This window comes from Martes martes, assembly GCF_963455335.1.
Source record: "Martes martes genome assembly, chromosome: 4".
In the NCBI taxonomy this organism is placed as follows: domain Eukaryota; kingdom Metazoa; phylum Chordata; class Mammalia; order Carnivora; family Mustelidae; genus Martes; species Martes martes.
Window position 1 is genome coordinate 116,199,800 of NC_137891.1, and position 26,712 is coordinate 116,226,511.

Sequence of the window (26,712 nt, forward strand, 5' to 3'; positions counted from 1 at the left end):
ATTTCTTCATTAATTATCCATTAAAGGTGCAATGCATTTTACATAAGTAAAGGGTAACTGTTATAAATGCAAAATTTCTACACAAAAATGACAAACTACACTCATGTACCAAAGGCTAATGAACAGTTAAAAACGTGTGCCCTACTACATTTTTTTTTATCAGAAGTACTTTCCTCTGCAAAGAGAATATTAAGAGTAACTGATTTTTAAAAGACAAAAAAAAAATTCTTACATTAAAGTAAAAACACAATATCCTTCATATGACCAAACTACAAAACTCCACAATCTACGTACACTTACTAGGTAAAATTTCATGTCAGTCAAGTTATCTAAGAACATAAATCATTATGTTTATACTATATCCTGAAATAAAACACTTGAAGACTAGTATATTTACTCATGCTAGCAATGATTTACAAAATATTACTTCCCTAGGAAGGAGCCAGAGACATGTTTGTACAGGTAGGAACTCATTTCTCAATAGTAAAAACTAGTGACACAAGGGAAAACAGAACACCCAGCAATAGGACATATTGCAAGAGAGTGAGTTAGTAATTATAGTGACCACAAATCATTCTACAACCTATTAAACTTATCAACTTCTTCACCATATAAACATGGCTAAGCTACCCTCATCTATCACCAACTTTTAGTCCCTTGTGTTTATTGTGAAATATGGAGCTCTGAAGAAATTCTATGTGCTAGAGTTAGCAGCAAAGTATAAACATTTTATCATACATTGCACCTTTAACCTACTCAAAAACTCCAAAGGGTTCAGTTACCTTTTACAATAATCCAAGAACTGTCCCACCAGCAAAACTGCTAGTGTTTACAAGGAAAAATGCAACTCCTTTTAACCCCTTTTAGACCAAAACCCAATATCCTCACCTTTTTAATAAAGGGAGATTTGGCAAAACTTATGAACAATCATCTCACACTGCCACTTAATTTTCTGAAGTGCTGAAAAAACTTTTACAGGCAACCTAAAAATTATGCTTATGATTGAGCTTTTGCTTCAAAATACACTGGGATGAACAGTGTTTATTCTAGGTGAAAACCATGGTCTTGAAAGGGTTTAAAAGAGTGACTAGTGAAAAGAATCTGAAAAGATTCTGTTGTACTTACTCCTCGGCCTCGGCCTCTGCCTGTTGATGGTCCTCCAAAAGCATCATAGTTTCTGCTTCCAAACGTACTTTCAGGATAAGCAGGCGTTCCTCTCCCCCGAGAGCCTACAGGTGCAGGCTTCATATGGGGTGAAGAAAAACTGCTGTAGGAAGAGTAATTCTCTCTTCCTCTGTCCTCCATAAACCCAGGCCTCAATTTTGAACGGGAGTAAGGTGCTTCCCAGCTAGACCCGCCCTGGTTTCTACCTCCGAAAGAGTCAAGGCTATTCCGGTAGGAGCTCTCAAATCGACCACCATAACTACCTCCGAAGCGGCTTTGTTCGGGTTCATTAAAACCATAGCCAGATCTGTACAGATCTCGCCCACCCAGAGAAGACCTGGAGTCGTAAGACTCATAAGGTCCAAACCTGGAAAAGTTGCACAGTGAGGGAAAAAACAAAAGTAAGCTTACTAATGTTAGACAATTCAAAAGACAAATTATCAGATGACATTTATCAACTAAAATTCATTTATACCATACTGGTTTGCACAGTTCTACTTTTATTCACACCTGATTAGGGCTGGGCAGTTCAACATGAGACCAGATAGAAAGCTATCTGAGTCAATTTTAAAGTATGAATTGAGTTAAGTAAACCTTAGCTTAAAAATCTGCTTTGTAGCAGCTTTTCTATTTTATTAAAATGATTTGTCTGTCAGTATTTAAGCCCAGCCCTAGTCTTGGAAAAAGTCATTTACTAAAGTTCACAAGCTACTCAAACTTTCTTTGAATCCATCCCTAGTATTGGAAAATACCAAATATTTACAATATTTTGGCTTTCAATAGGGACAAAAATTGAAGACTACACCGATATAAGCTATTTGTGACACAAAAGAGATCCTTTTGCACCCCCAATAATCTATATCACAAAACTGCTTCATTGTGTCTATAGCAGTCAAAATTTGGAGAATTATCTCTGGTTATGAAATTTGATATCCTGCCCAACTTTGGGTAAGGTCAATAATCAATCCTCAGTCACTTTCCACTTGTAGAGACTAGCAAATCTAACAAATCTAGAAGGATAAGGACATAAAATAGAACATAAAAGTAAAAGACCACCAACATATACCCTCTGCACATAAATTATCAAGGCAGATGAGAAAGAATACATTTTAAGTCTTCAATTGTTTAAAAATTCTTTCCTGGCAGGAAATTATCACATAAAACTACTCTAAAAAGGGGAGCACACAGTCTCCTCAAGGTTATAATAGAGTCAACAAAAGAAACAAATCTTACTTCTCACAAATCCAAAGCATGGATTACAAAGTTGCTTGATATCTTACAACATAATTTTATAAAGGCCCACAATTACACATGAGATAAACAATAACATCTACATAGTTTATGCACAACACATTTACAATGCAATATGGCAATAACGGATATATTAAAACATTTATTTAAATGTGTTACATTACTTCAATTATTTACAGATCACTAAGTAGAATTACTATTTACTTCTGAATCCTGGTAACCATATAAAAATTACTCCTCTTTCCAACTCTTTTTAAAACATCTAGCACATATGCAAAATTGTTGTATCTGTTCATCTTTTTTATTTTCCACTACTATAAACTATAGTGGCATATTTGAAGCAGAAAGAAGGAAAAGTAAAGCATCATTCAGTCCATCCTTAAGGAATCCAGATCCTTCAACTTATGAAGAAGGAGGATAGTTTCAAATGTTACCTAACTAGTTATATTTAGTAGAAATATCTGTGCCTATACCCTCTTTGCCTGAAATGTGGTCAATGCTAAAGCCTATGCTAGTTCAACTAGTGTTGAGCTTTACACAGTATCAACAGTGAAATATAAAAACAATCTGAACTCTAGTGCCTCAAAATAAATGAAGGTATAGTATTCACGGCTTTGATACAATGCTCCTGGCTTAGAGCACAGTGTTTTTGGTATAAGTAGTATCTGCCAATAAATAACCTAGATATGAACTTAGAGAATATTTTACTATTACAATATGCTCTTACAACTTACTCTAAAATTAAAATGAAAAGAATAACTATCTTAAATGTTTCTCAGAAACTGAATGCTGCTAGACTGGTTCACTTAAACCCATTCTAGTCAAAAACTGCTTTGCTACTTTACAGAACACCCCAGCTTAGAAAAGATACTTTTAAAACTCATAAATAAAATAACTTCTCAAATAATATTTCCAATAACATTTTTATATCATTTGTTCAGAACATTCTGAATGATAAGGAGTTAAAAGTAAAAGAAGTTTAAAAAAAATTCACTAATGAAGACAGAAAATCTTACTCTATTGTACTGAAATGAAAATAGCTAAAGTTTTCCTAAAATAATGTCTGTCGGTAGCCCTGAGATAATTTTTAGAACCATTAATTAACACCTTTAAACATTTAAGGTGATTATTCAATACCAAATAGTGAAGTTCAAGTATCATAACATGCCTAAGGAATACTTAAATTAAAATATCCAGAATCTTATAGTCATCTAATTATTTGGCCAAATGATTAAGCAATTTACCTGCTACCCCCACCACCACCACTGTGATTGTCCATGCCATATGACTGGTTTAGGTAGGAGTCCATGGATCTTTGACCCCCATAGGATCCATGGCCATAGTCACGGTCCATCCCTATAAAGAGTTTAAAAAGAAAAAAAAATTAAATGATGCTCACCTTTACTGGCACCCAAAAGAAGAATTTTTAGATAAATATCCTTGAATGTCAGACCTCCATAAGATCCAGGGCCATAATCACGATCCATTCCTAAAACAGAGTTAATAACAAAAGGTCAGTAAGATATACCATACTCTTTGGGAATCTTTGCATATCTTTGCATAAAACACAAGATATCTGAGATGTATCAGTTATCTGAGATAATTCATCAATAACATTTAAGCTAAACTCACACTAGACATGGAAGAAAAAAACTCAGAGGATAATCTACTGAAAAATCAGATTTGCTAAGAAAATTTAATTTTTCAAAAAAAAATTATCAAAGAAAAATGGACAAAAAAACCATTATCAACTAAAAAGTTCTACGTTAGAATTATTTTCAGTTTAGCCAATATTTAATTGATTAGCCTATTTCTTTAAGGTTCTATCTTAGGAATGACATCGTATGTAATCAATAATAAATAATTCCTAGTCATAAGGGAAGTCAGCTTTTAATAATGTCAATAAGACAAATTTTTGTTTCAAGTATAGTTTTTGTATCTAACTGTCCTCAAAATGTCTAAAAATCCAGGAGCTGCCACATTTTCAACTAGCCTAATTTCAATTTGTTCATATACTAACTGAAACAGACATTTTAAAAAGTAAAATCATGGAGTAGGGGGCCAATCTGTGGTACTATGTCTGTAAATAATAAAAACAAACATTTAAATTCTCAAATACTCTGAATAAAGGGAGTGAACGTGAACTCTAGCAATGCAAAACACTAAAAAATTTTTTAATATGTTAAGGGTACGGAGTATATTTTATGACACTGCAATTCCACCTATATCCCAACCTCTAACATGAAAAATACAACAAGAGGTAATAAAATGAATTTACTATGATTATAAAAATTGAGAAGTTTTTTAAACCATTTAGAATGTGTCCTATAAAGTCCTTTAAAATCCTTTATTACCACCTTCCCCAAATTTTATGCACTAATAAATACAACAGTATATACAGAGCAAATACCTTCATTTATATTTTTTAAACACTAAATTTTAATTACAATCACTTAAATATTTCTGATCTTAACAACAACAATAACAATAATGACAACAGCAACAACTTCGCAAAAATACCACTCAGAATCTTGCAACTTTAAAGCTGGAGGCAATCTAAAAGGATAAAATTCAATCTTATTTTATAGATTAGGGAGCTAAAATCCAAAAAGATGAAATGATTTCCCCAAAAGTTCAGTAAGTATCCACCCTTCTAGTTTTATGCTGTAGCTTTTACGTGAAATGCTCTCCTCTAAAACCCCAAATATCTGCTTCTTGAAATCTCATCTTTTAAAGTCCATTTCAAACACTAACCCTTCCAAGAACACTTTTAATGATACTGTCTCAATTGATTATCATCTCTTTTTTCTAAATAGCTACAAGTCTGTAGCTCTTATATGGTGCTTATGATACTCTGCCTTACATTCTGCAACTTATGGCCTCATCTTAAATGTACAACAGTCTTGTGGTCAGGGTCTGATTTTTATTAATTCTCTTATATATTCCGGAGCCACAGTTCTCAAGGAATAGTCTGTTCACCATTGGGAGTTGCCAGCGACCTTTCAGGGATCCACAAGATCAAACTCCAGGACCCTTCTGGGATCTACAAGATCAAACTATTTTCATAAAGAATACTGCAACATCATTTGCCTTTTTCCCAGGCTGACATTTGCACTGAAGAAGCAAAAGCACTGGTGGGTAAATCTGCTGGTGCCACAGCACAAATCAAGGCAGTGGCACCAAACTGTACTAGCAGCCACTGCAGTCCTCAACGATGCACACTTGCAATAAAAAATAATAGAAAAGAAGTGCCATCTCCATTTACAAATGTTCTTGATGAACCAGTAAGAAGTATCAATTTTATTAAATCGTCGCCTTTGAGTACACTTTCTTTCTGATATTCTCTGTAGTGAGATAGGAGTACACATAAAGAAAGCGAATTTGCTGCACACCAAAGTACCACAGTTTTCTCCAGGAAAAGCCATCATGCAATTTTCTGCTTAACTGAATCAGCCACCTTCCAAGGAAGACTATTTTTATTAGAATGACAGACCAACACTCAAAAACTAAGGCTGTCAGACTTGAGCATTTCACAGACATTTTCTCAAAAATGAACAAAGTAAAACTCAATTCAAGGAAAGCAACTAACAGTACGTGCTGCCAATAAAATTTGAGCTTTCAAGTAGAATTCAGAATTTTATAAAACTTGTATGTACCAATATGCTTAACAGAGCACAAAAAGTTCATCAATATGCAAAAAGTACTAATGAGCTCTTTTACATTGTTCTTTTCACACTAAGACTGCTTAAGATATATGTAATTTACATTTACGGCTCACCTCAATTCCAACTGTCTACACTGCAAGTGCTCAATGTGGCCAGTGAACCATTTTAGAAAAAACAGTTCTAGACTAATAAAATAATCAATTATTTGTCTTTAGAGTTGGTAACTTATGCTCATACTATCTCAGATAGAGGGCAATTTTGAGATTGAAATAAAAATTTCAAAATTAAAAGCCTTTTTCTAAGCCTTATATTAAAAATAATCTTAAGAGGTGGGTCAGGTGGCACAGTAGGTTAAGCATCCAACTCTTGGTTTCACCTCAGGTCATGATCTCAAGATCGTGAGACTGAGCACCACCTTGGGCTCTCTGCTCAGCGCAGAGTCTGCTTGGGATTCTCTCTCTCTCTCCCTGCCCCTCCCACTGTTTGCATCCTCTCTCTCTAAACAAACAAATAAATAAATAAAAGCTTTAAAAATAAATAATAAGAATAATCTTAAGAGTTAGGTTCAGTTAGGTACACAAAGTAAAAAGTCTTATATTTTATTATTTCTGCTAGTTTCAATTTTGAGATCACAGAGGCTGCATTTGGATACTAAATCCTTGTTTTTTTATTCTGTGTGTTTTTATTTCACTATGGAGTCATAAATTACTAATATTTACTGAACACCCACATTTTGCCAGGCATCATGGAGTACACAAAAATTAAAAGAGCTATCTTATTTACATAGCAATGACTTTGGCTTATTGTTCATAGTACTGTTATCATTCAGTTAATTAAAAAGAGAAGAAGGAAAAGTCTTTGTACTCTATGTAATCTATAAGATGACTGCTTATATATAAACAATATTCTTCCAGGTTGCCAAATGAACTTAAAAATCACTTTAAAACTAAAACTGTAAGAACATAACATTATATCTTTACTATTATTAATATTAAATGAAACTAATTCACTCAAAAATAAAACAGACCTAATGTTTTAAATTAAATCTATTCCACTGTGGGCACCTTGGTGGCTCAGTTGGTTAAGCCACTGCCTTCTGCTCAGGTCATGATCCCGAAGTCCCAGGATCAAGTCCTGCATCAGGCTCCCAGCTCCGCAGGGAGTCTGCTTCTCCCTCTGACCTTCTCCCCTCTCAGCCTCGCACGCGCACGCGCTCTCTCTCTCTCTCTCTCTAATAAATAAATAAATAAATAAATAAAATCTTTAAAAAAAAAATCTATTCCATTGTTTTGATCACTCTGTCGTACAAATAAGCTCAACAAATGTTACAACTCAGTTACAATCAAATCACAAGGAAGTCGCTGAGGAGTGTAACAGGAAAAAATACCTGACTTAGGATCAAAAGACAGAGTTGTATGATACTAAGTCTTTAATGGGACCACTTTTCACTAAAATCCACACTACCGGCATCCTGCTACAGGCCACAGGCATCTCTCTTACATTACTGCAACAGCCTCCTAACTAGTTTTCCTACTTCCACTTTTCCTCCCTAATAGCCAAAATAATTCTGTTAAAGTCTAAGTTTAAATCATATTCAATGCTTAGTAACTTCCAATGACTTCCCATCTTACTCACAGTAAAAGCCAAGGCCTTAAATAATCTGTAAGGCCCTACACAGTGGCTCTAAACCAAGGACAATTTTGATTTCCAGGGGACATCTGACAATGCCTAAAAGCACTTTTGGTTGTCAAAACTGAAGGGTGGGTGCTGCTCACATCTAGTGCAAAAGCTAAGGATACAGCTAAACAGTCTAAAATGCACAAGACATCCCTCATAAACAAAGAATTATCTAGTCTAAAATGTCAATACTGCTTAAGTTGAGAAATCTTGCCCTATATAATCCACCCCATCACTTCTTAACTTCATCATCTACTATTCCAAACCCTTACCACTCCACTCCAGGTATACTAGGCCCCTTGCTATCCCTAGAAATACAATAAGTATACACCCATTTTGGCAGCTGCTGCTCTCTCTGCCTGGAACGTTCTTCCTCTGTAACTGTACCTCTCAATCCCTCCATTCTTTCAAGTCTTTATTTCCTACTCTCTCTCTTAGATATAAACAAATTGCCTTTGATTTTTCAATGCCTTTGGCTACAACTCTCACTACTCTAATCTTGTCTTAAGACTGTTCAGCAAGTATCATACGCTCTAGTCAAAACATTCTTAAGTCTAGGGTAGGAGAGGCTGGGTGGCTCAGTTAGTTAAACATCCAGGTCTTGATCTTAGGATCATGAGTTTAAGGCCCATGCTGGGCTCCACACTGGGCATGGAGCCTACTTAGAAAAAACAAAACAAAACAAAAAACAAAAAAACTATTCTTCTTAAGTCTCTCTGAACCACAATGCACTCAACTCTACCTTTATTCCTGCTTTCCCTCTATCTGGAATGCTCTCTCTTTTTTGTCAGCTACTTATATAAGAAGTTATTATGAAGCAGGAAGGAAACATGGAAACACTGGAAATAAAACTTCCTTCTAAGAAATGATATGGAGGAAATTTGGAACTTGACATATTTTCCAGTACCTCTTACTTCATCTCAGTCACTGAAAAATACAATGCTAACAATTAATTGTATCGTTGGCTTCATTTGGTAACTACACATCTTTTATTTTTTAAAGTCTACAGCATTCTTCCTCTAGACAGCCCCATGGCTTGCATCCTTACCTCCTCAAATCTGTGCTCAAATGTCACCTCCTTAATAAGTCCTTCCCCAACACATACATACACACACACACACACACACACAACCAAACCACCACCACTACCACCCCTCCTCTCTGTCGTTTTTCTCCTAAACAATCATTACCATCTAACATACAACATATGTTACTTCTTTATCTTGTTTACTTTCCATTTCACCCCACTAGATTGCATGCTCCCTCCAAGAGCAAGAATATGGGCTCCTAAAATAGTATCTGATACACAGCATTCACTCAAGAAATATTTGTTAAATGAAGTCAAATTATGTCTCTGAAAATAAGTTCCTCATTTGTAAAATGTAGATAACCTAGACCTCAAAATAATGTCAAATAATGATCTTTAACCAGCACTGCATTCCAAAATCATTCAGAGTACTTTTTTATAACATGCATAACCAGGGACCACTTGTCTAAAATTAAGATTCAAGAGGACAGGGTATGACCTGAACAGATATACTTTGAAAAACCTCTCCAGGGGAATCTAACAATCACAATGTTGCAACTTACATTAAGAGAAAAAAATGAAAATCATAACATTAGTAAAACATTAATCCAAAAAGATATATGTACCCCCATGTTCACTATAGCTTTATTTACAATAGCTAAGATATGGAAACAACCTAAGGCCCCCCTGAAGAATGACTAGATAAAGAAGATGGGTACAGATATACAATGAATAGGACTCAAGCCATAAAAAGGAATGGAATCTTACTATCTGCAACAACATTGATGAACCTTGAGGGCATTATGCTAAGTGAAATAAGTTACAAAGAAAAACAAAGACTGTATGATTTCACATGTATGTGGAATCTAAATAAACAAACAAACAAAAACAAGCTTATTGATATAAAGAACAAACTGGTGGTTACTAAAGGGGAGGATGGATTGGGCAAAGGGAATCGAGAGGTACAAATATTCAGCTATAAAAAAGTAAGTCACGGGGATATAATGTATAGCATGATGACTGTACATTAAGAGAACAAACTTCTGGCCTGGTATGAATCTGCATTTCAAAGTCCTACATTTAGACATTAAGTCCCAACTCTTTGGTAAACACTACTAGAAAATGAAGTCTTCTATCATTACAAATATCTCTCTTTAGTAAAAGTATTAGTCCTACTCATTACAGTTTAAAATCTTGGACCCATTTTTATTCGTCCTTCTCAATTTTCTACTCACTACTAGTCAGCTTGCAAGTTCTGCTAATTTTCTCTAGAAACATCTTAATATTTTAAAAAATTATTATTGTCGGTTGCCTGGGTGACTCTGTCAGTTAAGCATCTGCCTTTGGCTCAGGTCATTGTCCTGAGGTTCTGGGATCTAACCCCAACTCAGGCTCCCTGCTCAGCAGGGAGTCTGCTTCTCCCTCTCCTTCTGCCCCTCTCCCCGACTTGTGCTCTCTCCCTCAAGTAAATAAATAAAATCTTTAAATAAAAAATTAATTTTGTCATCTCCCAAGTTCAGGGTCTTTAAATCTTTTTTTTTTTTAAGATTTTATTTATTTATTTGACAGACAGATATCACAAGTAGGCAGAGAGAGAGAGAGAGAGAGAGGAGGAGGAAGCAGGCTCCCTGCTGAGCAGAGAGCCTGATGCGGGGCTTGATCCCAGGACCCTGAGATCATGACCTGAGCCGAAGGCAGAGGCTTAACCCACTGAGCCACCCAAGCGCCCCAGGGTCTTTAAATCTTAACAACCATTTATGAAATGTTTTTTAGCTAATTTTCTGTTTTAGTTTTTTTTTTAAGGTTTTATTTTTAAGTAATCTCTACACCAAACGTGGGGCTTGAACCTACAACCCCATGAGCAAGAGTCACATGCTCTACTGACTGACTGAACCAGCCAGGCACTCCTAACTTTCCAGTTTTCAATCTACCTAAGTATGGATATAAATCAAACTTCCTTTGCTAATTTTATTATGTCACTCTCCTGTTCAAAACAGTATTCTTGGCACCTGGGTGGCTTAGTCAGATAAGTGTCTGCCTTCAACTTGAGTCCTGATCTCTGGGTCCTGGGATGGAGCACCCCCCCTGCCCCAATCCACTGGGTTCCCAACTCAGTGGGGAGTCTGCTTCTCCCTCTCCATTTGCCTCTCCCCCCACTTGTGCATACTCTCTCTCTCTCTCAAATGAATAAATAAAATCTTTAAAAAAACAAAAAACAAACAAAGAAACTATATTCTTCAGGGGGCCCTGGCCGGTTCAGTCGGTAGAGGGTGCAACTCCTGATCTTGGGGCTGTAGGTTCTAGCCCCAGGCTGGATGTAGAGATTACTTAAAAATAAAAGTTAAAAAACAAAACAAAACAAAACTATATCCTCCAGCATTCAATATATCCCGACCCCTTACCATATCTTGAGCCTTTCTAGTTCACATCAAGTACAAAGTTTCCCTAAACTCTTAGAGATAATACAAAGAAATTAATTGGATAGTAATTATTTTCACAAAATGGCACAGCTTTATTTAGGAATACATTTGCTTCAGTTTTATTTTATGAATATATTATATTCTGTACAACAGTTGAATTTTTCATTTTCTGGCAATCAGGATATTTACTTCCACTCTCGGGTCCTTTTTTAACCTCAATGAATTGTTCACATGCTTTTACGTTATCATCCTGCCTGGCAGAGTCTTAACTTTAATAACTATCAAAATAACATCCAATTGTATTCTGCATACCTCTTCTGATTTTATCTAGTTCTGTAGTCACAATTCTAACGTCACGCTCAAGTCAATAAATAATCAGGCTTCTTTATGTGCTCCTCTAGACAGCTCTTTATATACTAACACATTTTGACACATTAAAGCAAATGACCTCAAAAACAAGGTCAAAATGCATTACATTAGAAGGACTCTAAAACCAAGCCAATAATCCACTTAATCTACATTATTCAATACCAAAGCCTCTCCTTCGGCAAAAATAACTCAGCTAGTTTCTTGTAACTCATCATTCAGAATGTAGTCAAGGCCTTTTGGAATAAGTTAAAGAAATCATAATTCAAATAAAACAAAGAGTCAAACTAATCTGAATAGTCCTAACGTATTCTGATCCCAAATTCCCTAATTCAAATACTATACATAGTATGACAACATTAACACAGAGCAGTGATACATCAAGAGACAACACAATGACTGAAACAAGGTAGAACTGGCTTTTTATACTGTTACTTTATGTGCGTGTAGAGAAAAACTGAAATGCATTCCCTTAACATATTTAAGAACAAACGAAAGAGGGTACTCACCATTAAAGCCCTGATAAGTATTTCTGCAAGCAGAGTGTGTGTAATCTATGAAGACACATTTAACAGAAAGGAATTAGTACAATATTGGCAAAAATCTGAAATTACATACTCATCTATTCAAATCAAACACAATTTTTAAAAATGTCATTAACTCACTTATCTGTAAAAATGGGGTATAAATAATTACAAATATTTTATATGGGAAAACATAGATCTTTTCCTCTTCACTGTCTCCCCAAGAGGCAGGTTCATCATCCAAATTATAATAATGTAAAAATTAGCTTACAAAACCTAATATATAATAACTGCCAAAAGAGGAATCCAGTACTGATATATACAGGGTAACAAAGGGAAGCCAGATAGATTAAATTATGTATCAACCATTGCAAAAAGGGCCACCTGAGAATTGATTCTATGTAACACATAATTTTTTCAAAGTTAATATACTTCTTTTACCTATTTGCTCTCTAAGGTTTTCCAGATCTTATTGCAGAATGCATATGCACATACGTACATCTGTGCCTATCTATCCAGGATGTGGCATCACCAAAAACCATATTGGCAATTTCCGTCAAAACTGACTTGATAATCGTTAAATCCTTTAATTAATTTTACCAATAAATACTAAAAGAAAGGAAATTAATATAGTGATCACTCAGATACAACAGAATCCAGCTACACTACATAGAATTAGATTCAGATATACTGTTAGTCAAATTCCACTCCCAAATATAGCAGGATAGGCGAAGAGGAAGCAAGAGAGAGGGGGAGTATTTTCTCAACTGACAGTTTATAATTTTATTACTGACACTGTTTGGAATTGTAGGCACATGGTGACAGTAAAAGCAAACATACTAAGTTTTATTGTTTTTCAATTCTCTACAGAAAATGGATTCTCCAGCGGGGGTGGGGTTGGGCTGGGGGCGGGGAGACACCACTCCCATTGTTCCCTCCCCCCAACTAGGGGCTGCTACTGTACCTTGGGTGTCATCAAACCTTGCAATGAAAACACAATAATGTATTTTTTTTTAAGTTTCATTCCTAGCTTTGGCACTCAAATATTCATAGTTTAAAGGTGTCTATATCAAAATCACTCAGTCCAACCAAAACAAACAAAAACATCAGTGTGCTACTCTTAAGAGCTGAACTTCCTATTTGAAAGTAATTTAAAAGGATTCAGAAAAGGGTTATTCTAGTATCCTTTCACATACTTAGATTTGGCAGCTTTAATTCTTTGAGCCATGAAATCAAATCAAAGATCAAAAGATAATCTAGTCAGTCTCATGCTGAGATCACACTACTTACAATGTTAAAGAAGATTGGGTTTTGGCTGGGTATGTGACTTACAACTAGTTAGTCGATCTGTTTTATTAGAAACGTCTACTACTCAGGATTAAGTCCAGTTTAACCATTCAAACCCTTCTTCCCTCTCCCTAATGCTGTCATTAGGGACGCATTTTGACACCGATTCCTATAAAAGTTAGGCAAGATCCGAAGACAAGGTGAAGACCAAATTAATTTTACTTTGTGAGCCCGTGAAAATGGTTTATAGAACTGGCGTGAGAGACGACTGAAAGGTATTGCTGAAATACAGTTTATTTAAACGGTAAGTCTAACCCAGGCAGCTGGGCACAGAACTGAATTTGAAGGGCATGTGATGCTGTGCCAGAATTCTGACTAACTTAAGTCCCATCCATACACAATCCAGAAGAAAAATGCTTTGGTTCACGGAAGTATTTCAGATTAGGGATTAACGACCAGATAATTCTGGTGGATAAACATCCTAGCTTGCGAACGGGTAAGAGCTTATTTCCATTCCGTACAGATATCGACCTGTACTTGTCACTTACAGACGCCCTTTAAACTCAGCTTAAACGAAGCCAAGAAACCTCACTGTGATCGGGCCTCTGAAAATTGCTAAGAAGCCACCGGGTAGAGGATTTACGAAACGGACGAGCTGGGTCGCCGCCCCGCGGGGCGGACGCCAGACGAGGCGGGGGAGGCCCCACTCTCCTCTCTGCCCGACACCGGGGAGTTGGAGGCGCCGGGGCAATTTCCACGCACCGCGGCCGGGGCCAGTCCCGGGAGCAAGTCCGGGCCCCAGTCCGGAGGCCGTGGCGCTCTGGGCGCGCCCTTCCCCGCACCGAGGCCGGCACGGAACTCCCAGGTCCCCGGCGGCAGCGGGCGCCGGGCCGGCGCGACAGGGCGCGCGGGTCCCCACACAGGCCAATTCCGGGCACTGGGCCCGCGGCGGGCGGGCGGCCTCCAGGCCCGCAGAACAAAGCCCACACGGCCATCTTGAGACCGTAAACAGACCCCCGGGGCGGCCACCCCGCCTCCCGCCCGCCGCGGCGACCAGCCAGAAGCTCTGCTTACCGTCCTCGAAGTCCATGGCGGAGGCTCGGGGCTCACGGGCTCGACGGCGCTGGGCAGAGCTGTGGCAGGCGACGAACACCCGGGACCCGCGGTTCCACACCACCAGTGCGCGCGACCGAAAGCGGCGCTACCGGCCCGGGAGCCGCAGGCCACAGTGAGGCGGAGGGGCGGGGCCGGCCGGCGCTGCCAGCCGCAGCAGCGCGGCCTGCGATTGGTTGGCGCGGGCTGGTGGGCGGACTCTCGGGTGGGGGCGGGAAGCAGGTCGGCTGTCACGCTCCCGGGTGCTGACCCTCTCCGAGCGTCGGAGGAGGAAGGAAGGTGGAAAGAGGAGCGCGAAAGACTGACTAGGGTCACGGGAAAGCGAACTGAGTGTTCGGGAAATTCTGGCTGCGGCCCGCCATGTTTGATTCTGGCAAGAGCGAAAGGATTGGATTGGAATACCTTCCTCCTGCCCAAACTAATAAACCACGTGCCGACCTTTTGCTTTTTATTGGCTAGTGACGACTGTACAGAAAATGTTAAAGTACTTAACGGGTTTTTTGCTGTGGGGATGCATAAGTCCCGGACGATTTTTACAACTGTGTGAGCCGAGGAGAACAGCTTGCTGAATAGGAAATAATTACGGGAATGATCCAAGACAAGTTATTACCAGTTTCTGAATTTTAAGGTGCAAAATAAAAAGGGGCTGTAAAATTTCAAAGACAGGGAAGATTTGTGACAGAAGTCGCCCAGAACTTGAAGAATGACTATGCACAAACCCTTACACATATTGATATTGTGTTACTGCCACTTTGGAAGTAGTGTTGGGGAAGTGGGCAAAATTATTCACCCCACAGGGCAATATGGAAAAAAAAAATTGTTCGTTCTGATCCTGCAGCAGCTTAACTCCAGGGTAATTTTTTTTCTTTCTTTTCTTTCTTTTTTTTTTTTAAAAAGATTTTATTTATTTATTTGACAGAGAGACAGCTGGAGGGGGAACACAAGAAGGGGAGTGAGAGGGAGAAGCAGATCTATTGAAGAGGGAGTCGGATGCGGGCGCTATCCCAGGCTGACGCCCAACGACCCAACCACCCAGGCGCCCCTTTCTTTTCTTTTCTTTCTTTCTTTCCTTTTTTTTTTTCTTTTGTAGTAGAGCAAATAGTGTCAACAATGGGTTGATAACAAGATGGGAAACCATGAATCAAAACAATTTTCTCTTCTTTAGGATCCAATCAGTTGCTGGAACCAAGTTCCATAACAGCAGCCTGTGGAAATAGGACTGGAGAAAAAATTTGCAGATACATTATGTGCATTACTGTAGCCCCAAATCTTCACAGGGCATTGTTTCTTCCTCCTCACTTTCCTTCTCCACCCCGATTGAATCACCCAGTTCTCCACCCTTATTCTATTCTTTTTTTTCCTCCCTCCTATACATGTTTTCTATTCACCTGAGGTGAACATGTTGAAAACTGAACTCATAATTTTCCTTCTCAAACCTGTTCATCCTCCTCTATTCTTTCATCTCTTTTAGTGGTGTCATGAGCAACCACCCACTAGTCCTAGCCGGAAGCCTGCACGATTCATCTAGTTAAGACACAGGCTTCTCCCATCCTCCCTCCCCCATCCACACTGAAGTCTTTCATCTGCTTATTACCTCTTAAAATTTCTTAAATTTGTTCCCTTCTCTACATTCCCACAGCACTACCTACGGTACCTGCACAACTCTCATTCTCTCCCTCCTACACTATTGCTGTAGCTTCCTAAATCATTTCTCTGCCCACTGGCCTTGACCTTCTCAGGCTTCTCAGGGCTGCAGTGTTCTAAACACAAATCTGAACATGTCATCATGGGTCTTTATTATGGATTAGGTCAAGGACAAGCTCCATAACCTAGAGCATGTGCAGCAGGATCTGACCACTGCCTAAGCTGCCATCTTCCTCCACTTCTCCCTCCTCCTCTCCCATACTTTCTCCTTTTTGGTGAGCAATTTTAAGTCCCCAAACATCCCTACGCTTCTTCATGCCCCTAAACTTTTACTTACGCTTTTCTAGCTGCTTGTTATACCACCCAGTGAATCCTACTTGTTCTCAAAACATAGCTCAGGATTTACTTCCTCTAAGAAATGCTCTCACATCCCATCCCCACATGCTAGGCCAGTACTTAAATGATTCACCTAGCAATCTCATTAAAACTCAGATTCACATTCAGTCAGTCTGGGTTGGAGCCAAAGAGTCTGCATTTCTCACAGGTTTCCCAGGAGATGCTGCTGCTGCTGCTGCTGGTCCAACCATACTCGCAGTAGCAAGACCCTGAGCTAAGTGCTGATAGAACACTATCTCCCTTGCATTAAATACTCTGTTTGGCTTTATGTCTATCCACATTAAAAGCCCTTTGAGCTTAGAACCAAGTCTTCTTTGTATCCTAAGTGCTGAGCACATATGTTTATCAAGTCCAAGTGAGCACTCTTGACATTTTTTACCTTTTTTTTTTTTTTTTTTTTTTGGCATCATGTCAAAGGGATGGTTTCTAACCTGTGGTATTCGGGTCTTGTTGTGAGTGTAAGGAATAAATAATTGGGTCACTATTTGTATTTGTGTATTATTTGCATGTGCGTGCATGCACACACACACACTTCTTTCTTTTCTGAAAGAGAAAACTACTGGTCAAGGAGCTCCTCACTCCAGAAGAAATCTGGCCTCAGAACAAATGCTTGGAGAGCCAGAATACACAGATATCTTCTCCCCATCCTTCCTCTTTCCCAAATAGGAAGTTTCTGACAAAGGTGGCAATACCTGAGTTACCCCCACAAGACCTGAGACACCTTGCAATACCTGACAGTCCATCAAGTCATCCCTTAATTTCTGCATCGAACAAATATTGATTGAGCACCAACCATGTGCCAAACATCATTTTCTTCCTTCATTGTTATCTCTTTCTTATTCCCCAGAAACTAGCCAGGCTCCTGGGCCTGTTCCCACTTGCTTAGGCTTAGATTTTTATCCTGAGGGGCCAGCATTTTGCACAAAGTCTTTGGCCCTTACATCTTCCATTCATTTCGCAATAGGCAGCAGGTTAGTCAACACCAGACCAGCGAAGCCTATTGGAAAAGAGAAGAGACTATTTTTTTTTTTTTAAGTGCATAGGTTAAAAGGATATGTGGTGTGAGATCAAGAGAAGCCTGCAGGGAGAAGGAGGCATTGGGGGGCTACCCCTAAGACCTGATCCTGAGGGAGCTGTCAGAGAAGCCCCACCATCTCCTTCCCTAGAACCTGAGAAGAACTGGGTGAGTGGACCCCCTGAGGAACCAGGGGCCTCTGTTCCTCATCTTCTAAGCCCCCACCCACACACCTTCTGCTCCAGCAACACGGAACCATCTGCTGCTCCCCAGACAAGCCATGCATTTTCACAAGCCCCTGCTCACCTTGCTCTCTCTGCTTCTATTGCGGTCCCTCTCCTCCTCTGCCATTCTTCAAGGTTCAATAATCACGGGACCTCTTTTTAAACCTTTCCCTAAGCTCTAAGTTAGAAGCCCCTTCCCTCCATGTCACCTTAATAGCGATTAGCATAGTTGGATTCTTTGTAGTGAGTTAGTTATAACCTTGTGTAACTCTTTATTCAGATTCTTCAGAGACCCTGCTTTGTACCCTTTTTAGGTGGCCTATAGGTAGCACATTGGCACTGTGTGTTAAGGAGAGACAACAAAATCACCACTGAAGAAAAGACCTAATGAGACGAAATTAAATGCCCAGAGCTTCATCTGCAAAAAAAAAAAAGCACAGCATCCTATGATTTTATGATTTTGGAGAGTAAGTGACTATAGGGTGACAAAGGGGAGTCCTAATTTCACAATGCTTTCCTGATTTGCTCCAAATAACTCTTTCTTCCTCCCCATGTTCTTTAGGGAATTCATAAATACTCAGGGAGGTCAAGAACTGAAAATGACTCTCCTAAAATAAAGCAGCCAATCTTAACATAAACAAAGTAATTCCTACTGTGGGACTTAACAAAGGAGAGCTGGTTACAGAGCCCATGGCAATAGAAAGCTGCTGAAAACAGCTGGTGTTGATAGCACTGAATGGTTGTGTTTTATACATAGGACAAGATGATGTCTCTGATTTTAATATGCAACTTCGAAAAGTTGCAAGTGTCTCTCAAAGCTAAAAGGAATAGCAATTAAAATAATAATTAACTTTTATTACCCTATATATTAATAAATATTTCAAAGCACTTTACATGTGTTAACTCATTTTATCTACCCAAGATGAAGGTAGTACTGTCACTCACTTTACTGATAAGGAAACTGAGACCCAGAAAGGTGAAGTTACTTGCCCAAGGTCACACCACTGAGACAGAGAGTAGAGCCAAGATTCAAACGCAAGCAGCCTGGCTCCAGAGCCCACACATGCATCTCGATCATGCTCTGCTCAGCAGCTATTGTGTGCCAAATATTTTGATGGAAGCTTTGACGTGCCTTAGATTATATCCTTTCCAAATGAGGGAAGTTAAAGAGAAAAATTAAGTTACTTGTCCAAGACTGTGCAATGAGCAATTGTTGGTTCTATATTCCTGACAAATATTATACAGTCATGCTTAGGTCTATTGTCATATGGAGCCAACCTTGTAGACCCAATGTCATCATCAAGGTGCTCAGATAAAAAAAGAAGAGAGATTTTGCCAATTTACAGATCATCTTGCATAACAGTACCTAACGCAGTCAAAGAGAGTATGTAGCAAAGAAGGGATCGTGACTGCTTTAGAGATTCCCCACTTTGTTCTGTGCTTTAGGCCTTCCTCAGATTAGAAGAACTCAGTTAGTTTCATATGCATTTTCTTCCCCACAAAAGCAAAGTAAAATTCCAAAAGCAAAATTGCTTTCAAAATGTAGCAGTTTGGGGTGACTAGTGGCTCAGTCAGTTAAGGGACCCACTCTTGATTTCGGCTGAGGTCATGATCTCAGGGTCATGAGATCAAGCCCCATGTTGGGCTCCACTCTGGGCATAGAGCCTGCTTAAGATTCTTTCCCTCTCCCTCTACTCCTTTCCCCGCCTCTCTCTTTCCCTCCATTAAAAATAAAATACAGGGGCACTTGGGTGGCTCAGTGGGTTAAAGCCTCTGCCTTCAGCTCAGGTCATGATCCCAGGGTCATGGGATCAAGCCCCCATCTGGCTCTCTGCTCAGCGGGGAGCCTGCTTCCTCTTCTCTCTCTACCTGCCTCTCTGCCTGCTTGTGATCTCTGTCTGTCAAATACATAAATAAAATCTTAAAAAAAAAAAAACCTTCAAAATGTAAGCATTACCTTTCTTCCTTAGATATGCACTATATAAAATATACATTTTTATGAAAATTAGGTTTATTCCCTTCTAGGGGCTCAATTAAATGTCTGAGTTATTGCCACTCATTTTATCTTCTTAATGTGTTTAGCCCACCGTAAATTTTAATCTTCTGAGTAAATGTAAAGCAAGCTGTCTGTGACATCTGTCAACCCCAGTGATTGCTGGAATTGATTTGGTGGATCTGCCCTGCTAAGAAGGTGTCCCCTTTCTTCCTGGTTCTGCTGCATAGGTCTCTCCCAAAGCTGCATGCTTCATTGAAGAGAGAGGAGAGCCAGGATCTACATGGAGTCAAGTTCTCCCATTGGACTGTCCAGGACTCAGTAAGTAGGTTATCCCACCTGACTGTGACACTCCCACTAGATAATGAGCCACCTGAAGGTGAAGATCTCATCTTTGTGCTAGCACCATACCTGGCACATGGTAGACTTTAAAATGTTGTTGGATGAATAAAAAGGAAACAGATCCGCAGTCAGCTCCTGTATTTAAATAACTTCAATTCTATATTAGGGAAACAAATATAAATAAAAAATAAAAAGAAACGAAATTCAGACATGTACACATACAATCTAAACCCCTTCCTTAGCCAACAGTTTATCAACAGAAAAAGGGCACAGCCCCAGGACACCCACTAGAGGGCACCACACACCAAATATAGTCAAGGTTTGACAACAGAACCGGAGCACGTGTCTGTCTATCTAGTTCCTGCTGGTCTGAAGTGTTCTAAAGGGACATGGGGTAGAGAATATTCCTGGGAGCCTCTTTGAAAGTACCCGAATTTCTATTTTGGGTCAATTGTGGATATAAATTCCCCTGTTTGCCTCATTTCAGTAGATTTTGTTTTTAGAGATGATCTTTTAAAGCACAGAACATTGGAAAATGCTTATTATAATGGCAAACTTGAAAAACAAGATGCAAAATTGTTTATGGAATCTGATAACAGCAATGCCAATAAATTTTTTTAATTTGTTAAGATTTATTTATTTATTTATTTATTTGACAGAGATCACAAGTAGGCGGGGGGGAGGGGAGCAGGCTTCCCGCCAAAAAGAGAGCCCCGCGTGGGGCTTGATCCCAGCACCCCGAGATCACAACCCAAGCCAAAGGCAGAGGCTTAACCCACTGAGCCACCCAGGCGCCCCAGCAATGCCAATAAATTTTTAAAAGACAAAGCATAGAGATAGAACAGAAAGAAAAATGGTAAAGCACGAACAGTGATTCTTTCTGTGTTCAATTTTTACATACTTACTCTTCTATATTCTCCAAATTTCTTTAGCACTTTTTAAAAAAATCATTTATTTATTTATTTATTGAGGGGAGGCAGAGGGGCAGAGGGAGAGGGAGAGAGATTCTAAACAGACTCTGCACTGAGCACAGAGCGCAATGCGTGGCTTGATCTCATAACCCTGAGATCACAACCTGAGCCAAAACCAAGAGTTGGACACTTACCAACTGAGTCACCTGGGTTCCCCTTTAGCACTTTTATAATGTAAAATATGTATTTGATATAATACAAGATGTAACATCTATTTCAATTAGTTCTCCTTAGCCAAACGTTGTATTTCATTTTCATTGTAGATAAAATTATTGTTGGGGATAAGGGAAGGCACTTTGATTGGCCATTTAAGTGAGTGGTTCTCAAGCCTGGCCCTACTCTAGAATCATCCAGGTCACTTTTAGTAAGTGCCAGTATTTAGGCTTCACTTTGGATATTCTTATTTAATGATAAACCTAAAACCATTACCACTGTTGATTTTCAAGATACTTACAAGAGATGCTATTGGAATAAGTTCTCTTCTGTCCATAACTTGTACTTATTGAGAAGATGTCAAGTTTAGAAATGGAACTTTAGAGATTGAATAGCCACACATTAACCAATCGATCCATGTGTGGGAAATGGTATAACAACTACATCTGAATTGGGCTGGTACAGACACTTGTACATCTCAGAGCTCTAAAAGCTGGCTTGGTTCCAGTATTCCCTATAACTACCCTGCAGCCCTTGGGAGGTAATTAACTAATGACAGTAAAGGGCTTTTAAACTGAAACATGTTGTATAAATGCTAAACACAGGAAACACAGAGGATTTCCACTGACTGCCAATACTTTTCAACCAGAGACAGTTGATGCATCTTAAAGCCAATTTCTCTTTTGCAACTGAAATCTTCCTAGTCTTTATTTCAAGGGAAACAAAAGGAGGTTTTTTGTTTTGTTTTTGTTGTTGTTTTTTAAGGTAATGCCTTTCCTACAAATCAAAGACCTAAGAAGATTACCCCTTTACTTTCTCAGAAGTAAGTTTCCTGCCACAACAAAACCATGGTAGCATGGTTTCTGTGAATGGCTGCTTGGTTTGGATGATCGAAGGTGGGTTAGCAAAAGGGGTCATACTAGGAGATCTAGTACAAGTCCCGGCACCCCCCTACACATCATCTCTGGTTTTAAAGCAAACGACTTGTGCACATGGTAACAAATGCAACAGTATAAAAGAACTTCCAATGAAAAGCAACAGCCTTTCCTCTTATCCTTGCTTAGCTCGGGTCCCCTCTACCAGTGAAAACTCTGGTGTCATCTGGGGCAAGATCATGTGGCATTTCCTTCCGCTGTACTATTACCTCTCTTCTTACATTACCAACTTTAGTGAACTGATATTCAGTTGATTCCACAGTTTGAAAACAAGCATGTATCTCACACTATCCTTCTCTTCCAAATTTTAATAGCAATAATAGCTTTTTATTTCCTCTATTAGAACTAAACTTTCATGTTTTCAAATGAGGACTCAAATTTCTATCTCTTTTAATAGAGTATCTGTGTGTTTCCTCTTCTATGAAAGGAAGGTATTGGCCCCCCTTCCCATGGCTCCACTTCTCCTCTGCTTCTCATTGTTGTCAGTACCACTTTACCACCAGCAAAACTGTTAATATTTACCTTCTGTACTGCAACCACAAAATATGCTTTTTTTTTACTTTGTCTACAGGTTGGCTTTAGACGTTAAAAGCCTAGGGGTGCCTTGGTGGCTCAGTCAATTAAGTGTCTGTCTTCAGCTTGGGTCATGATCCAAGGGTCCTGGGATTGAGATCAGCATTGGGTTCCTTGCTCAGTGGGGAGGCCTGCTGCTCCTCCTGCTTGTGCTCTCTCTCTCTCTCTCTCTCTCTCTCTGTCAGATAAATAAATAAAATCTTTGGGAAAAAAAAAGAAGAAGAAGTTAAAAGCCTATATACTTTCTTCCAAAGAGTACAGTGTGAATGGGGAGCAGGTAACTTTACACTGGAAATACCTGGCAAACACAGCCTCAGTCAGGTTATCAAGGTCAGTAAGAGTGCTAAGTCAATAAGTCATGTTGATAGCATGTGCTCTTGGTTTGATGTGACAAAAATGGCTGACCTTTGTGGTGTTCCCTGCAAAACCCACAACCCCAATCTAATCATAAGGAAAATATTAGACAAATTCCAAATGAGGGACATTCTACAGAATACCTGGCCAGTACTCCTCAGCCTATCAAGGTCATTAGAAACAAGGAGAGCCTGAAAAACTATTATAGCCAAATGGAGCCTGAAGAGACAGGATGACTAAATGTAATAGGAATAGAAGACATTGGGGAAAAACTAAAGAAATCTGATAAAACATGAACTTTAGTAAGCGACAATGTATCAATATTCATTCATTAATTAGAACAAATGGATAATACTTACGTAAGATGCCAATAATAGGGGCGCCTGGGTGGCTCAGGGAGTTGAACCTCTGCCTTTGGCTCAGCTCATGATCTCGAGATCCTGGGATCAAGCCCTGGGTCGGGCTCTCTGCTCGGCAGGGAGCCTGCTTCCCCCTCTCTCTCTGCCTGCTTCTCTGCCTGCTTGTGATCTCTGTCTGTCAAATAAATCAATAAAAAAAAATTTTTAAGATGCTAATAATAGGGGAACTCTCTGCTAGCTTTACATCTTTCTGTAAATCTAAAACTGTTTTAAAAAAGTAAAATTTATTAACATATAAAATAATGGAAACAAGCCAATATGCTGTATATATTTTATGATCAATGGGAACATTGTTCAATATTAATATACTAGGATGACATTTTTCTACAAACCCAGTGTTATAACCCCTGGGTCTCTCAAATTAGGCTATTTCTAGCATCAAGGTCAAATGGATTGCCTTTTCTTACACTCTGTTAACTGCTTATATTCATGTCTAGCTGTAGTTTGCTTCATGTGTGGCCTGTGACTTCATTGTTCAGAATTTGCTTTTTCTCAAGTTTCTAACTGCCATTTTACCTTGTATATTCTAGCCTGTGGTACTTTCTGCCTAATCTGACCATAATCCTCCCCTTTCACTTTTTATCTTTCAGACATTTTTTTTTTTTAAATCTCCACTCCATTGGCTTCTATCCTTTCCCCTCACACACTTTTCTCCATACCTGTTTATTTTTATTCCAGGGGAGTCTTAGCAGGGAGGTAATGCACATAGGCTCACTCTCCTGTCTTGAAAGAGAAGCTTACTTCGCCTTTTGTACAGTTCCATCCGCAGTCCTGATGAAGAGTGAGCTAGCTGAGAGCAGGCTTAAAGAAAGGAAAGTAGCTTCTTCACAGAGAAAACACCAAATGGATACACTGGTGTTGCAGGGGTGGGGGTGGGGTGACGAGGCCAGGGCTATAGAGCTGGCAAAGTCAAGACTGAGGACAAGGAGAGGATCACTGTCACTGAGCTGGACCACCTAGTCAAGGACATGAAGATCAAGTTCCTAGAGGAGATCTACCTCTTCTTCTCCCTCATCAAGGAATCTGAGATCACTGACTTTTTTCCTGAGGGGATCCCTCGAGGACGGGGTTTTGAAGACGATGCCTGTGCAGAAGCAGCCTTGTGTGGGCCAGCGGACTGGGTTCAAGGCATTTGTTGCCATTGGAAATCACAATAGATACCTCGGGGTGTTAAGTTCTCTGAGGAGGTAGCCACTGCCAACCGTGGGGCCATCCATCACACCCATGCAGTGAGGCTGGGGGAACAAGGTCAACACTGTCCCACACATGGGGGAAACAAGGTTGGCAAGGCCCAGGCTGTCCCATATAAGGTGACCTGCTGCTATGGCTCTGTGCTCGTGGACCTTATCCTTGCCCCCAGAGGGGTTGTCTCAGCCCCTGTGACCAAGAAGCTTCCAACAATGGCCAGTAGTGACAACTGCTACACCCCGGCTGGGGGCTGCATGGCCGCCCTGGGCAACTTGGCCGAGGTCATTTTTATGCCATTTCCAAGACCTACAGCTATCTCACCCCTGACCTCTGGAAAGAGACTGTGCGCACCAAGTCTCCCTATCAGGAATTCACAAACCATCTTGTAGAGAATCACACCAGAATCTGTGCAGAGGACCCTGGCTCCCACTGTGGCCACCACAGTCTTATACAGGAAAAATAAGGTGGGGTGCGTGGTGGGGTTCAGTCAGTTAAGCATCTGCCTTCCACTCAGGTCAGGATTCCAGGACCCTGGGATTGAACCCCGCATCGGGCTCCCTACTCAGCGGGAAATCTGCTTGTCCCTCTATCCCTTCCCCCTGCTTGAGATCTCTCTCTCTCTCTCCCTAATAAATAAACCTTAAAAAAAAAGAGAAGAAAAGAAAAAGAAAGTGGATTAAAGCCTGTTAAAAAGAAAGGAAGGAGGGAAGGAAAGAAGGAAAAATATATGGAGTCGTACTCTGGCCAATATGTAGTCCTTAAGGAGAAAGCAAGAGTGCATTTGATCAATCAATGACCTTCTTACCACTGGATATTTCTAGAAGCACATTATTCTGACCAATCAGTCCCCATACTTGTTTTTAAAGAAATCTATGAGTTAGAAAAGTGAGTTATTTTAAAAGGAAGGTGCCTACATCTTTTAAAACAGATCCCTACGAAAAGCACAAGCTGCTTTGCATTGTCTTGGATGAAGAAAGTTCAAGCTGTACCAAAGAATTACAGAACAGAGTCCCAGTTGTCAGGTCTTAAAAGGCATTCGAAGATCATCTAGCTCTAATCCCAACCTCTAACTTTTCAGATGCAGACAAGGGGGTGCTTCTCTAAGATCACTTAACCAACAAGTGGAAGCAAGAAGACTAGAAAATGGGTAAGGTCAACCCAAGGAGATTTCTGACCTACACCTCATGCTGAGTGTTGAAGAGCTCTTTTCCACTCACTTCTCTACAATTTCCTCCCCTCCAACCACATCCTTGCAGGAACTCTAAAAAGAGGTATGGAGACAAGGGCAGGATGGAGTAGGAGGATAAGAGCTGTAGCTGGGAAGGGGTCTGTACTGTTTTTTTCCAGGGATCTACTTGCCTGGCTGGGATCAGTGGACAAAATTACTAACTCTGGGAACTCACTCTTCTCCTTGTACTCCCTCTCTTACTCCAAAACTGCCTGGGAAAGGTAGGTTTGGCTCTTGTTTTTTGACAAAATATGTGCCCCAAACCTGGAAATGAATGATGCTCTTACAGAAGGTAGTAGATGTCCTTTGTACAGAATACCATTCTTCCCAAATTGTTTTATGACCTAAATATTCCCACTGATACAAATTATTAAGGGAAGAAAGGTCATAATTTTGTGATATTTTGTTCAGTAATTAATGTAAGACAGAGGAATTTTTTCCAAACCCCTTAATTTCTGTGTTGTTTTTTGCTTCAGGAAACTGAAAAGGAGAAAGGAAAATGTTCATGGTATGCTTGACCTTATTTAATTTTTAAAGCACAAAGTAACAAGGAAGAGGGACTACTGAGTGTCCTATAGTTGTCTTCTGCAACTCTGCTTAGACATTTCCCCCCAGGATAACCGTTAGAATATGTAACTGCAGAGCCTAATAACTGCCATATTCAATCATCAATGCTCATGGCGCTAACATGCTCTACCACCCCTCCCAGCCCCATGTGGAAAATGCACCACCCCTTCCCAGAAGTCAGCTCTGTGAGGCACAGAGACCTCATGACTACATGGC

General features: G+C 39.6%; 1 protein-coding gene and 1 pseudogene across 3 annotated transcripts in view; one reads left to right on the plus strand and one right to left on the minus strand.

The window, feature by feature from the left end:
• ZNF326 (zinc finger protein 326) overlaps positions 1-14,616 on the minus strand; it is a 38,287-nt gene extending 23,671 nt beyond the window's left edge. For both annotated transcript variants that reach the window (XM_080801511.1, XM_080801512.1), the window contains exons 1-5: positions 14,456-14,616; positions 12,080-12,124; positions 3,869-3,904; positions 3,660-3,771; positions 1,126-1,531 (exon numbers count right to left, since the gene is read on the minus strand). In XM_080801511.1, coding sequence (XP_080657637.1) covers positions 1,126-1,531; positions 3,660-3,771; positions 3,869-3,904; positions 12,080-12,124; positions 14,456-14,471 — 615 coding nt within the window. In that variant the 5' untranslated portion in view covers positions 14,472-14,616. The remainder of the gene's footprint in view (positions 1-1,125; positions 1,532-3,659; positions 3,772-3,868; positions 3,905-12,079; positions 12,125-14,455) is intronic.
• Positions 14,470-26,447, plus strand: LOC308341671 (small ribosomal subunit protein uS5-like; annotated as a pseudogene). Its single transcript has 4 exons — positions 14,470-14,609; positions 17,499-17,505; positions 24,404-25,165; positions 26,406-26,447. The product of its transcript is annotated as a small ribosomal subunit protein uS5-like (transcript).
• The last annotated feature ends 265 nt before the right edge of the window (positions 26,448-26,712 follow it).